This window comes from Theropithecus gelada, chromosome 9, assembly GCF_003255815.1.
Source record: "Theropithecus gelada isolate Dixy chromosome 9, Tgel_1.0, whole genome shotgun sequence".
Lineage (NCBI taxonomy): Eukaryota > Metazoa > Chordata > Mammalia > Primates > Cercopithecidae > Theropithecus > Theropithecus gelada.
Genome location: NC_037677.1, coordinates 100208586 through 100225669, shown reverse-complemented (window position 1 = coordinate 100225669; position 17084 = coordinate 100208586). Strand labels below are relative to the sequence as shown.

Sequence of the window (17084 nt, the reverse complement as noted above, 5' to 3'; positions counted from 1 at the left end):
CAGACATGAGCCAGCTCTCACTCTTGCTGAGAATCATGGTCAAGCTCCTCCAGCCTCTTCTCCATTTTGGGAGGCTTTCTGGGCAATGGCCAAGGCTTTGAAAGATGCAGATCTTGGGGCCAAGGACCCACATCCAGCAGGCCTAGCTGCCCCTTTAGCACGGCCCCCGACCCTCTCCTGCTTCTGCTGGACCCCAGTAAGCAGGACCGGGTAGCCCTGATGGTAGGAACAGGCCATGGCTGTGCAAGGCCATGCAGAGGCTGGGTAGCCTGAGCATCCTCCCGGGGATAGGATGGGCAGGCAGGTATCCCACACGCCTCTGAGGCCTGGCGCTGCCAAACGAGCTCAATTCCAACACTGTGCCTAGGCCTTGGGGCCAGTCTGGCTGCCTCCTCCCCACCACCCCTCTCCCCTCAGCCTTCCCCACCACTCAGCTCACTCGGCGCACCTAGAACACTTCTTTAAAGGACTCTATCCAGAGGCTTCCCTTTTCTCCTCAGTGGCACCACCCATTTGGTATAGGCCTCTGCACCCACCAGTGGGAACACAGCTGAGCTCCCTCCAGATGTGGGGGTCTGAGCCTGGGGAGAGGGGTGGAAGCCTCGTTCCTGGGGAGCTCAGAGCACAGCCCCTGATGACCTGAGTCGACCACTTGTCATCCTCCCATTAGCCCCTAGGTGGCACTGCGCACCCCCCCACAAGCAACAGATTTGAGCCCTGCTCAGCCTTAAGGGAAAGCCAAGCTTCCTCGTGGAATCCCAGGGCACCTTTCCCACCACACCCTGCTCCTCACAGATGCAGTGGCCTCTCCCAATTTACAAGGCTCACCTGGCATTCTAGCCCCAAGTCACACTCCAGCCCCTGACTCCAGGGAGTCTTCCCTGATTGTCCCAGCCAACCTTGAAGCCTCAGAGGCTTGCAATTAACCCTGAGGGAAGGGCCACACCTCCTGATGACTCCCCTAGTACCCAGGACACCAGCCCTCCCACACCCCAGCCTGCCCCCACATGTGCACACACACGCTGGCCCTCCTTCCCCAGTGCTCTGCGCACAGCACAGCCCTCAGGCTGGTACGAAATCACCTTTATTCACAATCACAGCGACCCGAGTGCACAAGGGAAGCAGCAGCCACCCCTGCACTGACAGAGGTAATGAGATGATGGCTTCCTCTCCCCAACCCTCAGCCTCTGGGATCCCTGGCTGGGGGGCCCGCTAGCCAGCCCCTGCTCCCTCCCACAAAAGGGGTCTCCCATGGTCAGTGACTGGGTAGTGGAGACCCATAGTGGGACGGTGACTTCCACAAAGGCCCAGCCTGAGGTCCTGGCACACCACCCCATGGCAGCCCTCACGGAAGAACTCCTGACAGTCACACAGAAAGCCTGCCCCTCTCTCCCCAAACCACCATTCTGCAAAAGTAGAAGCCGGGGCTCCAGGGGGCTACGACTCAGCCAGGGACACACAGCTGGTTAGTGGCCAGGACTAAAACCCATGCCCTGCCTGCCACACAGAGGAGCAGTCTCTGATGGATGCAAAAAAACAAAAACAAAAAGCCATCTGAGGGGGCAGAGGGCTGGGAGGCTGGGAGAGCCCAGGCCAGGGCAGGCAGGGCTGAGAGGACCAACCTCAGCAGGTGGGGGCGCTCCCTCCCCAGAACTTAGAATGAGAACCTGGAGGTGTGAGAGGCAGCCCCTGCCTCATTTTCCCTACGAACAGGCTCCCTGTCCTGCCATCACAAGGTCCCCCTGTCCTGTTCCTGGCCCACACTGGGAACACTAGCCCTCCTGGAAGTTTGATGTCCTTGTGGACGGGGGACCTCCTGGGCCACCTGACGTACCTGAGTCAACCATGATCACCCAGCTCTGGCTCAGGAGGAAGGGTGCTCTGTGGCTCTGGGTGACCACCAGCCCCACGGCACTAAGGAGGATCGGTTTGCCTCTCTGTAAAATGGACACTGTTTGCCAAAAGGCCTCCCAATTTAGCTCCTCCTTATGGAGTTCCAATTCATGATTGGCAGGGCTGGGTATGAGCTTTGTGGCTGGAGTCGGGGGAAGATACTGAGTGATGACTGCCTCAGCCGCACCCTTTCCCAGGTACCCCATATACAAGGGCAGTATTTCTAGGGGCCCAGAGGATGGGAACTCACCTACAAACCAAAAAAAAAAAAAAAAAAACCAAACCACAAACCAAATAAATAAATTAATTAAACTGAGGAAAAGGGCTGGTCTTGGCCCAGGGAATGCACACCTCCCCACCCAGGGCCCTGGCCCATACCAGGCCTGCCGCAGGCTCTATCAGCCCAGGCCCTGGACAGCACAAGATGTGGGGAAAAGGTCTGAGAGGGTAGCTGCAAACCTGTTCTCAGGGACCATGGCAGAAGACCAACCCTTTTCCCCAGCCCATACCGAAGGGCTACCCCTGGGCAGCGGCATCCAGCGAGATGATTGGGGCAGGAAGGCTACAGCCAGGACAGGGTCCTCCCCTTCTCAGCCAGGGGCCCAGAACCTGGAGCCCTCTGCAGCCTGTCCATGTGCCCATCGGGCAGTGGGAGAGAGACATGGCATGAGGCTGCAGGCTGCCCAGGACAGGAGGCATCCACCAGCCTCTCACCCCCAGCTGCCATGCCCATTGGGCAGGGAACGAGGAAAGAGAAAGTAGGCATAGGTCAGAGAGGGAGACAGCAGCTCAGGAGCGGCCTGCCCAGGGCGGTTGTTGAGCAGGCTGTACACTCCTCAAGGGCAGATGGCTGAGGGGGCAAATGAGCCTAAAATTCAGTCCACACTGCACTAGCCAGACCACATGCCCTGGCTCAGGGCTGCAGCTGCCCAGAGGAAGGTACAAGTTTTCTAATCTCACAAAGGTGCCACATGGACTACAGACACCTCCTAGAAACCTGCCCAGATGGGGACAGATTAGGGCAGGCTGAGATCCCAATTGCCCTCAGCATGCAGAGAAGAGCTGGGTGCAGAGAAGGGAGAGACAGGGAGAGGGCGGCCTCCTCTCCTCCCCTCCTTCTGCCTGGCGATTTGCCTCTGCCCCCTCCCTGCCTGATACCCCCCTCTCCCCAAACCTTCAAGGGCCTCAGTTTCCCATGTTTAATGGAGGAGGAAAAGTTTCCAAAATGAGGAAGAGAAGGGGCCCCACTGGCTTGTTCCTCAGCTGGGGCTGGGCTGAAGCCCGAGGAGATGGGTGTGCGGGGTGGGCCACCGCAATGGGCTAGGAGCTGCGGTAGGTCTTGATGATGTCCTTGATGGGGCGGCGGCAGATGGGGCAGCAGGCGTGCAGAGCCTTCTTGAGGCGCAGGCCACAGGCGTAGCAGAGGCACATGTGGCCACATGTGTAGATGACCGTGTCCACCGCGTGTTCATAGCAAATGGTGCACTCATCGCTCCACTGGCCCAGACCTGGGGTCACTGGCGACTCAGGCAGGCTCACTGGCGAGTTGGGGGCTGTCCCTGAGGACAAGGGGGCACCAGTCAGGAGGAGACATGGCCCAACCTGGCACTGGATTCATGGGAAGAGAGCTCCCCGGCCTCGTGTCCCCCTCCATTTATCAGGATCTGCCTGTTCACCCTGACAACCCAACTTCCAGGGCACAAGGGAAGAGGCTGAGCTCTGAGCAACCCCACTTCTGACCCACTCCACCCCCAGATGAGGGGAGAGTAGCTAGGAGGCAGTGAGAGAAAATACGGCAAGATGGAGAAAGGAAAGGGTCCCGAATCGTTTAAGGTAGGTCCCTCCTAAGCTACCCTTTGGCACTGCCGAGCTAGGGGACAGAAGGGGATGACCCCAGAAATCACCCCGCAACAAAGGTTCACTGAGCCCAGCTCCGGCTCCTCTCCACTCCCAGCCCAGACACAAAGGCCGCATCCTTGCCACAGTCCCACACAGTCACCATGGAACAGAGAAGCCAGCCTACTTACCGCCAGCAGAGCTACCCAGAGGGCCAGAGCTGCACGTGCTGAGCAAGGGGTCAGAGAGGCGGCTGCCCAGGGCACTGGGTGAGGTTGGCGTGGAGGCAGGGGAGCAGGGGAGTGATGGGATACCACGCTCAGCCAGGATGGTGGAGCCTGTGAAAGGGGAGGGAGGGAAGGACACGCTAGCTGCCTGTCCAGGCCAAACTGGAGAAAGCTCCATCTCTCACAGTGGGTTCCCAGGCTTGACCACACAGACCAGCCACAGGGCCGAGAGCGGGATTTTGCAGGCTGGTGCAGAGGATCATTTGGTATTATTGCCGTGGAATGTAGCTAATCAGCTAAAGACTTTGACCCCCGTCAGCATCCAGCCTGGCCTCTGTTCTCACCTATGAACTGGAAGGCCACATCCTGCTTGCTTCTTGCTAAAACAGCAGCTCCAAACTAGGCCCCTGCCTGGCACCTACCTCCGCTCCTCCCCATGTATGCTTTCTGCAAAGCTTCCTGGGCCGGAGCATGTACGTTACCATCTCCCCTGCCCCGCAACCTCACCCTCCTGTTCAGAGCCCTGCACTCTTCACCACTGTCCCCAGATATCACCCACCTTTTCTGCATGGCACCTCTGCAATGCCTTTGCCTTCACCCTTTCCCACCTTGTTCTGATCATAGATTCTCTCCTCCCCTCCTTCCTCCTTCTGTCACTCACTTCCTCTCCTTTTTTATATATATATATATTTTTTTTTTCAGACGTAGTCTCACTCTGTCACCAGGCTGGAGTGCAGTGGCATGACCTCGGCTCACTGCAATCTCCACCTCCCAGGTTCAAGGGATTCTCCTGCCTCAGCCTCCTGAATAGTTGGGATCACAGGCACATGCCACCATACCCAGCTAATGTTTTTGTATTTTCAGTAGCGACGGGGTTTCACCATGTTGGCCAAGATGGTCTCGATCTCCTCACCTCGTGATCTGCCCGCCTCAGCTCCCAAAGTGCTGGGATTGCAGGCGTCAGCCACCATGCCTGGCCTTCCTCTCCTTTTTAACAATCCATGCCTACCTCTTTCCCTCCTTCCTTCTTTCTTCCCTTCAACAAATCCTTACCGAGGACCTACCAGGCACCAGGCCCTGTGCAGACAGAAAGCTGGAAACAGCCCCTGCCTTCAAAGAGCTGGCTGTCCAGGAAGCCTCTGGGGGCTGTCCTCAAACTCCTTCCTCCGGGCCGCCCTGACTACCCCCAGACCACATTACTCCCTCAAGTACACACACACATGCACTACAGACACACGACTATAAAACCACAAAGGCTGGGGTATTATTTGTTCTGTGCGCAGGACTCCAGTTTTGTTTCTCCAGTAAAACCATGAGCTTTCTTTTTTTTTGTTGTTTTTTGAGAGGAGTCTTGCTCTGTTGCCCAGGCTGGAGTGCAGTGGCGCCATCTCGGCTCACTGCAAGCTCCACCTCCTGGGTTCACACCATTCTCCTACCTCAGCCTCCCGAGTAGCTGGGATTACAGGTGCCCGCCACCATGCCCAGCTAATTTTTTTTGTATTTTTAGTAGAGATGGGGTTTCACCATGTTAGCCAGGGTGGTCTCAATCTCCTGATCTCGTGATCCGCCCACCCTGGCCTCCCAAAGTGCTGAGATTACAGGTGTAAGCCACCATGCCCGGCCCATGAGCTTTCTTAGAACAGGAAATCTTATTCACCTGTGACTCTCCCACAAATCCTAACATAATGCCCTGCACACACCTAAGTGCCCAAAGAGATCTTTTTTATCTGTAGTTATTAATTCTAATTCATTTAATGATATTATTATTTCTAAGGATATTCAATAGATGCCCACAGGGTTTCTCTTACTGTGTTGATATTTTTCCAAGTTAATTATCATCTCCTTCTTTCAGGAATTCACAACTCCTATTTACTTTTCTTGCCTTCTTGCATTGGCCAGCATTTTTAGAACATCTGTAAGCCATCTCTATTATATTCCTGACTTTCATGAGAATATTTCTAAAGTTTCACCAGTAAGCATGGAACTGGCTGTATGTTTTGTGATACACATGAGTGAAGGAAATAACCTTCTATTCTTAGTTTACTTAGGCTAGCCACAAAGCTAAGCATTCCTCTGTAAGGTTAATAATGACCCTTCATACATTGCCACTGGTTAGTTATTCCTTTGAAGTCAGTCAGGATCTTCAAACACCAATTTTCTGGTTGAGATGCCCAATTTTCCAAACAGATCAGGAGCACTCTGTTGAATGTCTATTGAATTCTGGGTGGTTCTTCTTCAATACCCACCCTGGCCTATCTCCCTCTTGAAAGGGAGAAATCTGGATTTTTTTTTTTAAGCCTCCCCTTTGCTCCAGTCTAGTAAACCTCTTTGGGCAACAGAAGCCTTACTGGAAAGCTACTTAGCTATTATTAGATGGTGCTGAGGGAAGAAAGTACCTTACTCTTATGTAATTTCCTTGCCCTGAGGAATAGTATATCCTGGTCAGTGAAATCAGCTTGACTCTTTTTTTTTTTTTTTTTTTGGCATTCCAGCCTAATTTCTTTTTATTCCATCTTGAATTCTCACCCAAGCCTGATTCATCTGCCTGCTTGCTTGCTTTCTTTGTTTCTCTTTCTCTCTCTCCCTCTTTTCTTGAAACGGAATCTCACTGTTGCCCAAGCTGGAATGCAGTGGCGCCATCTCAGCTGACTGCAGCCTCCACCTCCCAGGTTCAAGCGATTCTCCTGCCTCAGCCTCCCAAGTAGCTGGGCTTACAGGCATGCATCACCACCACCACACCCAGCTAAATTTTTTTGTATTTTAGTAAAAATGGGGATTTGCCACATTGGCCAGGATGGTCTTGAACTGCTGGCCTCAAGCAATCCATCCGCCTTGGCCTCTCAGAAGTGCTGGGATTACAGATGTGAGCCATCACGCCTGGCCCTTTCATTCCCTTTTTATTTATGTTTCACTCCATCTCCATTTGGTCTCCTTCCAGAGTTGGAAGTCCCCAATGATTTTTATGTGACTTTGCATGCTCTCACAAACCAACAGCATTACAAACATTAACATATGTGTATTCATTTATTCACATGTGCCTATACACAGTATGCCAATTTCATAGAGTAACTACCTCATGCTCACTCATCTACACACATTATCTTACCTATCAAGCCTCCTGGGCTGAGGTCTAGGCTAGGGGCGGTGAGGCCCAGGGGTCTCCAAACTTGGGTAAGCATACTTGCTAAAGAAAACCAATTCAGATGTCCAGAACCTGTCCAAGGTCTACAGAATTAAAATCTCTGGAGGTGGGGTCCAAGAATCTGCACTTTAATAGGTTCTCCAGGTGAGTCTAATGAAACCAGCTCAGTCTCACAGAGCTGGTTCAAAGACCAGCACTCGGAAAGCATGAATACTTGCTCACTCTGGGGTACAGAGGTACCAGGAGACACTTTGTGAAAAGATTTCTGGTCAAATTAGCATGTAAAAACTGTACACCAAAACCACCATCACCGTCTCCTTAATCAAACTTCATATTAAAGGCTCTGAGAAGTCTTGCAATAAAGAATCTTCCTCCCTTCTTTTCTTAACTCAATACACATCCCCCAGGCCTTTCACACCCTGTGCCCCCCAGAAAAGGCAGGTCCAGAACTCTGCTGCCCCACTTCCACCAAGGCTGCCTACTCAGGTATTCCCCAGAGTCCCCCAATCAGACACCACCCTGCACCACCTGACTACTGACATTCCAACCTCTTTTTCTCATTTGGACTCACAAACTTCCTTAAAGGTGAGGACCTTTATTTCCATTTTGGAGAAATGGTAACCAAGACTCAAACAGTTAACTGCTGGGAGAAACCTTTTTTTCTTTTTTCTTTTTTTTTTATACGGAGTCTCGCTCTGTCGCCCAGGCTGGAGTGCAGTGGCCCGATCTCGGCTCACTGCAAGCTCCGCCTCCTGGGCTCACGCCATTCTCCTGCCTCAGCCTCCCGAGTAGCTGGGACTACAGGCGCCCGCCACCATGCCCGGCTAATTTTTTGTATTTTTGGTAGAGACGTGGTTTCACCGTGTTATCCAGGATGGTCTCGATCTCCTGACCTCGTGGATCCGCCCGCCTCGGCCTCCCAAAGTGCTGGGATTACAGGCGTGAGCCACCGCGCCCGGCCTTTTCCTCTCATTTTTAAGTGGTCACTGGGTTGTGTGCTTCTGGATTGTTTATGTATCTGTGAGACTATGGGTTGATCCGATTCTGGGCATCAAACTCAATAATTCGCGCTTTTCCCAGTCTCACCCCCGGGTGAGTCTCCCAGGTGACATATATGGGCTACTGACTAGATGACCGAGTCCCGCCCAGAACTCACCTTAGGTGTCTGTGATTCCTTAGCAACATCATCATGAGCCTGGAGAAAGGGAAGCTCGCCCTTTGTCCCCTACCCGGATCGTCCCCGCCTCCAGGAAAGGCACACGCCCAGGCGCAGTTGCAGGCACTCACCGAGGATGCGGATCTGCGTGATGGTCCCGTGCAGGCCGAAAAGCATCCAGAGCGGCTGCGAGGCGTCCACGCACAGCTGCATGCCGGCGGCCGCGCCATTGTGGCTGAGGTGCAGCTCGCCGTCGGCGTTGACCACCAGGCCCAGGATGTCGCCGCTGTGCAGGGGCCCGGGCACGCGGCACACGGCCCAGAACTCCTTGCGGTCCACCAGGGCCTCAGGGCTGAAGGGCAGGTCGGCCGGCCGCAGCGTGCCGGGGTCGCACGTGGTGACGCCGAAGGACAGCGCGCCGGGCCGCGCGCCACCCGAGCGCGTGACCTTGACGAAGATGGTCTCGGCCACGCGCACGGGCCGGCTAGTGAAGACGAGCGCGCGCTCGTCGCGCCCGTGCTCCACGCGCGCCACCGTCTGCTCGTCGAGGATGCGGATGTGCGCGCCGGCGCGCAGGGCGTGGAAACGCAGGTCACCGTCGAGCTGCGCGGGCAGCGCGCGGCTGTGTTGCGAGTTGAGTGAGTTCTGCGGGATGGGACAGCCGGCGGCCGGCGCGGCCTCGTCGCTGTCCGCGCCCGGCACGTTGAGGTCGCACAGGCTCACCGAGAGGCGCGCGTCGTCCGCCTCGCGCCGCAGCGACGGCCGCCGCAGGGCGGTGAAGGAGCGCGGCCGCAGGCAGTCTGGGAGCACCAGCTCGCTATCTGCGCGGGAGACACGGGGCGGTGTCACGCAGGACTCCCGGGAGGCGGCCCCGGCGCGCCCCGCTGCCCGGTCCCTACGCGCGCACCGTTACAATCCCGGATGGCTAATGCCGCACACGATACTTGTGACATAAATTAGCGAGCACAGTCAAGAAACTGCTCTTGCAGAACATCTGTTTAAACAGAGGAATAGGTGGGGGGAAGCAGAAACTTAAACCATGTGAGTGCTTCCAAATACTCACAGGTGCTTGCTATATGCAAATGTGTACTTCCCCATTTTCTACAGTAAACGTGTACTCCTTATAATTTAAAATTTTCAAAAATTTAACTCCTGGGCTCCTTCCGTCTTATCCCTAGCACCTAGAACAGCGCCGAGCACTCTGTTGACAAACAGTGATGAAGGCCTAACATCCTGGGAAGCCAGGGAGCAACCACCCCCCAGCAAACACACACAGACACCCTCTTTGCGTACACTGTCTCATCTAACCTTAACAATTACCTTTTGAGGCTACCATTGCCATGTCAGGACACAGGGTGAGAGAAGTAGACCTATCCAAGATATCCTTTTGAAAGTGGCTTAATAGGGAATCAAACTCATCGTTCTTTTTAAAATCATACAAGTTATACAAAACGGTATTTTGTAGAAAATTCAGTTCAGCAAAAAGAAAAAATAATCGCCTGTAAGCCCACCACCCAGAGAAAAACATCTTTAATATCTGTATGCATGACCTTTCAGCCTTTTTAAAGGCTGTATTTTTGGTTTGTTTTTTTGTGTGTTTATTTGGCGTTTTTTTTGTTTTTGTCTTTGTTTTTTTTTTGTTTGTTTGTTTGTTTGTTTGTTTTTTTGAGACGGGGTCTTGCTCTGTGGCCCAGGCTGGAGTGCAGTGGAGATAGCTCAGCTCACAGCAACCTCCGCCTCCCAGGCTCAAGCCATCCTCTCACCTCAGCCTCCCAAGTAGCTGGGATGCACCACCGCGCCCAGCTAATTTTGTATTTTTTAGGTAGAGACAGGATTTCGCCATGTTGCCCGGCTGGTCTCCACCTCCTAGGCTCAAGCGATCCTCCTGCCTCAGTCTCCCAAAGTACTACATTAGAAGTGTGAGCCACCACACCCAGCTGGTAACTTTTTTAGTGCAAAAATTGTGTCATGCTATATAAACATCACTTGTTTTTTACCTTTTACATGTACTACATCACTTTGAAAATGTGATGACATTGAAAATGTGATGACCCATTTCCCCAGAAAAATGCACATTCTCACTAAATTCTGTAGATAATTTCTCGGCATTCATGAACTACATGAAGCCATCCATGGGCAAGGACTCCAGGCTAAGAACCCTTGGAGCTTTTTTCAAAATTTTCAAAAATTTAACTCCTGGGCGCCTTCTGTCTTATCCCCAGCACCTGAACACCTCTCCATGCCAATAACTGTTTCCAACACCATATTCTTCTAATGGCTGTGTTATGTTCTGCTTTATGGAGTCCTATAACTTGCAATAAAAGTAATCACCATGTTCCATGAATTACCCCTGCAATTCATTCTTGCAGCAGCCCGTGGAAGTGTTCCTGTTTTACAGATAAAGCTCAGCGGCGTTATGACAGCCACCATGTGGCAGATCCAGGATTGAAAAAAAGGTCTGTCCAACTCCCAATGCCGCATTCTTCACTTCCAGACTCTCCTTGTTTATTGAAGCCCTTCTGTGTGAGTCAATCTCTCCAAATTTGCCTGGTGCCACTGTAAGCCGCACCGTGGACCCCGATCCCTTCCTTCAGGCCTTCTCTCTGAACCTCTCCAAGGGAGAATCTGTGCTGTCTCTTCAGGAACTGGGTTAAGGATGGCTGGGGTTCTCGGGTATGACAGCAAAGCTTGGGGGATTGCTCTGGTAGGGACAGCAGAGGCCAAAATTCAGCTCCACCTGAATGTAGACATGGTCACTAAACCTCCCTTTTTTCTTTCACCCTTTCCCGGAACTGTGTTGTCTGGCCCCCAGAAAGCTCTGGGTGTGGGCCCTTTCCCCCAAGCCTCCCAAAGCTCTGGAGAAGCCTCCTGGGGCCTGGCTGATTGGGGTTTCCTGGAATCATGTTGGCGAGGAGGAGGGAGCCGGCCGGAAAATGTGATTATTCCAGGGAATTGACTCTGACAGTGATGGTGCAGAGAGGCTGGGGGGCTGCGGAGAGGCAAAGGCAGAAGCCAGGAGGGCCTGTGCAGGGGGAGGTGGGAAAGACAATGGGAGAGGCAGAGGCGAGGAGGGCCTGTGCAGGGGGGAGGTGGGAGACAAATGGTGCAGAGCTGGGGAAAGCCAGTGGGCTGACCTGAAGCCTGGGGAATAGCCCCTGCTCTCACACCCCTCCGGGATTCCAGGCACTGGCCCTTGGGAACTACAGAGGGTGGGAGACAGAGAGGGGAAGGGGCAGTAACAGCAGGGAGAAGAGGAATCAAGTCGCTCAGATATGTCCAGCCAGAGCTCCAGGAACACAGCTGTCACTGGGCCCACACCACCACCTCAGGACAATCAGTCCAGAGCTCCTGGGGCTGGGCAGACCCTCAGAACAAAGCTCTTCATGGGACTGGATGCAAGCTATCCTGGTCTCTCTGCCCCTTCAGGCGTCCCCTTCTACTTAAACATGCACACTACCAGGTGCTCGCTAACTCCCAGGCAACCTGTTCCACTGTGGAGTTAATCTGTCTTTAAAGAGTATTTCCTTCTCTTAAACCAAAATCTACCTCCCTGTATTTAACCCACTACCTCCTGAGCTGCCTATCAGCCCAGTACTGAAGACAATTCTCAGGGAATACTCAGACTTCCCACACACCTTCCCACCTCTTAGACAATGAACAGAACCAGACTCAGTACTCTAGATGTGCACCAACCAGCTCAAGGCACAGTGTGGCCATCACCTCCCTTGGTATATATGCTATACTTCTAATAATGCAACCTAAAAGTACATAAGGTTTTTTTCAGTAACCAACATTCATATACTAGTAGGCAGGACAAGAGCACAGTTAAGTGCAATGAATTTGAAGTCATCAGTCTAGGTTCAAATCCTGGCCCTGCCATTTCCTGTAAGACAAGGCTACAAATAGCTGAACTTCTTGGGGCCTCTTCAGCAGTGAAATCAGCATCTACTGATTTACATAAAATCTGTATCTAATACTCCCCTTAGAAGAGACGCTGTGAGGATGAAAAGGAGTAAGGTACACAGGGCACCTAAATAGGACACCTGGCACAGTCATTAGGTTAATATAAGCCATTGTTATTGGCATGTGAAATGCCACATGATTCAGAAGAAAGTGCATGGGCTTTGGGTGATCCAGGTCTGGATCAGGCCTAGGTTTAAATGTCTGACCCAGCACTTGGCTGATGGTTTTTGGGTAAACAACCTTCCTCCCAGCCTCAAATTGCTCACCTAGAGAATAGGGGTAATAATACCTGCCTTGAGTTGTTGTGGGACCATCCCCAGCACCAAGAAGCTACCCAATAACTTCAGATATTAGTATTTGCTTGGCTTGAGCATAGTCTCAACTAAAAGTCAGGTACACCTGTCCTCAGACCAGGGGCTTTTTCAACCTTAATGCAGGACTTCACATCAGTCATGATGGGTACCCAGGAAATATTCACTGAATGAAATCACCAAAGACCAAGAAGCAGCAGCTAAAATGTAGAGGTGAGAGGATAAAGAAAGGAAGCAGAAACAGTGGAGGATGTACAAAGAGAAGAAGGGGGTAGGAAGTGGATCCCTTTAGCCTTGATTGAAATCTTGCTAGAGTTGGGAGGGGAGGGACGAAAGCTACTAGGAAACAGCTAAAAACGGAACGAATCCCTAGGGCCAGTGCCCAGCCCAAGTCTGTCTTCTCTCCCTCTCCACCCCTCAGGGTCAGGAGCAGCTGCAGGCAGCCAGCAGCTCCAAAATAACCATCCCATCAGTGAGCCCAGCTGTGTCGAGGCCCTGAAATAGATGAAACTCGAGACTCAGGAGCTGGTCAGAGCACCCTCCGCAGAAGGGACGGCAAAGGTCACAGTTGAGTGAGCCAATACCAAGTTAGAGGTCAGGGCAGTGTTTGGGGCCCCAAGCCATGGGAGAACACCATGGAACCAACCTCGGCCCAGGGCTGCACCACTTGATGGATAAGGCTTAGAAAAACCAGATGGGCAACCTGTCACCCCAAGCAGTGGGGTGGCCCCACATTCGGAAGCAACAAGTTACATAATCGGTGCCGGGACACGTGCCCACCTACTTTGGAGGTGTTTATGATGGGAACAGAGACGGCACAAGGCCACGAGGAGAAGCTGCTAAGCTGACTCCCCTTGCATGTCCCATCATTCAGGAAAGAACCTGTCAGTCTTCAGCTCTTGCCTGTTCTGGTGGCCGGCAGTGGCTCTACCGACACCCTGAGCCAGAGCAAAAATAAGCAGGCACTGCCAGGGCAGGGAGGTCCCGGCCATGTGTTTCCTCTCCTCTAGGTGGTGCTGGGGGCCCTACTCACCGACCTACTGTGTGCCCAGCCCTGGGCAGGGAGTCTGGGAGAGGGAGGAGCCAGGAGTCAGTGGAAAGGGCAAGGCTTAAGGGCAGGAAATTTTTTTTTTTTTTTTTGTTTGTTTTTTTTTTTTTTTTGATACAGGGTCTTGTTCTGTTCCCCAGGCTGGAGTGCAGTAGCAAGATCTAGGCTCACTGCATCCTCTGCCTCCCGGGTTCAAGCGATTCTTGTGCCTCAGCCTCCCAAGTGGCTGGGACTACAGGTGCACACCACCACGCCTGGCTAATTTTTGTATTTTTTGTTAGAGACAGGGTTTCACTAGGTTTCCCAGGCTGGTTTCGAACTCCTCAGCTCAAGTGAACTGCTGGTCTCGGCCTCCCAAAGTGCTGGGATTACAGACGTGAGCTACCATGCCTGCCCCGAAGTCAGGAAAATATTTGAATACAATTTGATTACCAGAGTCTTGGCATCTAGGATTAGACAGAAGCTTAGAGGTACTAAGGAACTAGGAAATCCACTTACCCCTGCCAATCTCTCAGCCTGGCTGGAAGCTAGAATGGCCCTAGGGTCAGGAAGTTTACCATCTCCCAAGGCTCCCTCCACCTTGGAACAACTATGACTTAGAAAAACTCTCCTGGTGGGAATCCATCTGTGTCCCACATACCCTCCTTGAGGCTCCCTCTGAGTCTTCTCTGCTTTACAATAAATATCCCCTTTAGGATCAAGATCCCCAGCTAAGGCTGAAGTCCCCTTCCTGTTTCAGAGTGGCCTAGGGAAGGTATTCTGGAAGACACAGGAGTTGACTTGACTTGGGCTGAAGCACAGGAGGGTCTGGGTTGACAGGTGAGAAAACTGTTAGCAAACACCTGGTGAAGAGCAGGATGGGGAGGGAGAGGGGACAGACTGAGGAGGGCCCCAGGGCCAGCTGTTGCCCAGAAAGCTACCTGGCCCTGCCATACGCTGCCAGCAGTGCAGGGTAACCAAGGTAGGACCTGGGCGTGGAGGACCTCGGGCAGGCCAGGGCCTCCTTTGAGGCAGAGCTTGCCGTCAGCCTGAGAGTCCCATTTGTTGACGTTCTCACATCCGGAGCACTGGCTAATCTGTAACCAAGGGTCAGCCTGCAGCCGCCCGGCTTGCTGGCGGGTATCTGCTGGCCCCTGTTTGGGAGGTGCTGCCAGCCCTTTACTGTCTCCACAAACATCCTCCTGCTGGTCCGCATCTGGCACGGGGCATGGGAGGGAGCCGGGGAGGGCGGGTGCCTGGCTTGGACAGGCAAGGGGGTTCTCCACCCATCTCAGCACCCACCTCCACCCTCTCCCTTTAAACCCAACCATGGGAAATTTAGGAGAAACAAACATGTTTTCTGGGGCTCACAGAGGGAAGGGCAGAACATCCTAGAATTACTCAGTCACAGACTTTAAGATTCAGAGAATCTTCAAGCCATGGGATCTCATAGATTTATAGAATCATTTGGTCTAGTGGATCTCAAACTTTTTTAAAAAGCAGTGGAATCCTTTTGTCCAACAGAACCCAAAGCTCTAGCCAAAGTCTAGGAGGTGGGCAGAGCACCTGTCCCCTCCTCCTCTCTCTGGCCTTCTCTGCAGCCTCCAAGACACCTCTGTGGAACCCCAGTGTTCCGAGGAACCCAGCTGGAGAACCACAGATCTCATTCCAAGGAGCAATTTCGATTGCATGGTTTTCCTTTCAGCCTGATACAGGGACCTGGGTTCAAGGCTCCCTCTTCTAGTTGGAGAGCTGGTTTGAGGGGTTGGCTTTTTTTGGTGGGGGAGAGTGGTGTTTTAAAATTAGGTATTCCTTTTTAACCTAAAGACAAAAGCCCTTCTCATTTGTGTAAATGCCTTTCCACATCTGTGAGGTAAGTGGGGCGTGTATAATTATGTCTAAATAATAGATGAGGAGGCTGAAGCACAGAGAAGCTGAGAACTGCCCAGAAATAGTGAGTGACCAAGTCAAGCCTTGATTCAGTTGGTCTCGTGCATCTGAAATAAAGGCATTGTCCCCAATACTGCAAGGCCCCAGCTCCTCCCTCCACATACACCCCACCCTGAGCCCCCCACTCTCTCCAAGGCCCCCAGTACAATCTCTTGAGGCCAACAGATGCTAGGGGCAAACATGAGATTGCCTATTTTGTAAGTTAAAAACAGTCCAATACTGGCGATTACATGTGGTTCAACTTTATATATATTCATCGTGGTAGAAAACTAGAGTGCACAGGAACAACTGAACCAGACAAAGCCCTTGGGAGCCTCCGGGGAACTACAAGGCAGGCAGACCCACCTTCCCCACTGAATCCGGCATCCTGGGCACTGCCCCTCTTCTGTGTACCAGAACTGCGGGGGCCCTGGTGGCCTATCTGTGCCCAACATGCACAGCTGATCCTTGATGCCTTGAACTCTCGTAAGCTCGACTCTGGAAGGCACAGGAGGGCCACTGTCCCCGCTCTTGTCGGGCATCCAGACTTAATAGGGAGATCAGATGGACTCACATCTAGAGAAGCTGGAAGGTAATGTAGCCCAAGCTCCTGGGTTCAAATCCCAGCTCCACCAACTGCCAGCTGTGTGACCCTGGGCAGGTTATCAGACCTCTCTGAGCCTCTGTTCCTTATCTACAAAATGGGCACAATAATACCTTCCTTTATATACAAAGAGGATATATGCTGTATCTTTAAAGAGCAGGACAATACATGACTCAGAGCTGCTTACACCACTTAGGTCTCCATGTGCCGATGGTCAGGAGGAGGAAGGGTCATTTTGAATGAGGGAGGTCTGGGAAAGCTTCCTGGCGGAGGGGAGGGTTTGGTGTGGGGCAGTGATATAGCTGGCAGAATTTGGGGTAAGCAGAAAGGAAGTGCCAGAAGAGCCTCTGAAGCAGAAGGAAGAGCAGGATTTTTCTTAATCAAAAAGAAATGAAAATCATCAAAGAGGAAGAAATCATGATCGGCAGCCTCAGCCGTTTCCCCCAGCCCAAGAGCTGGCTCCGGCTCCTTAAACTAATATTTGCCTCTTGGCCCCTGGCAGCCGCAGCTGAGGGTAAATATTGGTTTAGCCTGGGAAGCGGAAGGCCCAGATGGCAGTGTGGTCCTCAGCTGGGGATCAATCATGCTCAGCGCCTCCAAGCTGAGGCACGCCCTGGATAGAGGACCTGACCCAAGCCCCTATCTGCCGGGGGCCTGGAGAACCCACCCAGCAGCACGTGGCCCTTGGAAGCCCACCCTAGGAGTCTCCACACAGCTCTCTCCTCAGTAGGCAGGCGTAGGTCTTTTACCAAGACCTGGGAACCTGTGCATGGCAAGAGATGGAATAGAAAGCATAAGCCCTCGGGAGCTCCCACCTCATCCCCTCCTAGAACCCTCCCGGACCCAGCCCCACCATTTAGAGGTGTTGATAGCCTTCTCCCTCTGACCTTACTCCCAGATCACCCTGAGAGATCTGGGTTCCAGGCCTGGTGGGGCTGATGAGTAGCTGGGAGAGTTTGGGCAGGCCCCTCCCCATCTCCGGGTCTCGTACTTCTC

General features: G+C 52.9%; 1 protein-coding gene across 1 annotated transcript in view; it reads right to left on the bottom strand.

The window, feature by feature from the left end:
- Window positions 1-1066: 1066 nt before the first annotated feature.
- NEURL1 (neuralized E3 ubiquitin protein ligase 1) overlaps window positions 1067-17084 on the bottom strand; it is a 98960-nt gene continuing 82942 nt past the window's right edge. The window contains exons 4-6 of the mRNA XM_025395731.1: window positions 8386-9075; window positions 3921-4067; window positions 1067-3452 (exon numbers count right to left, since the gene is read on the bottom strand). Of these exons, the coding sequence (XP_025251516.1) occupies window positions 3214-3452; window positions 3921-4067; window positions 8386-9075 (1076 nt within the window). The 3' untranslated portion in view covers window positions 1067-3213. The remainder of the gene's footprint in view (window positions 3453-3920; window positions 4068-8385; window positions 9076-17084) is intronic.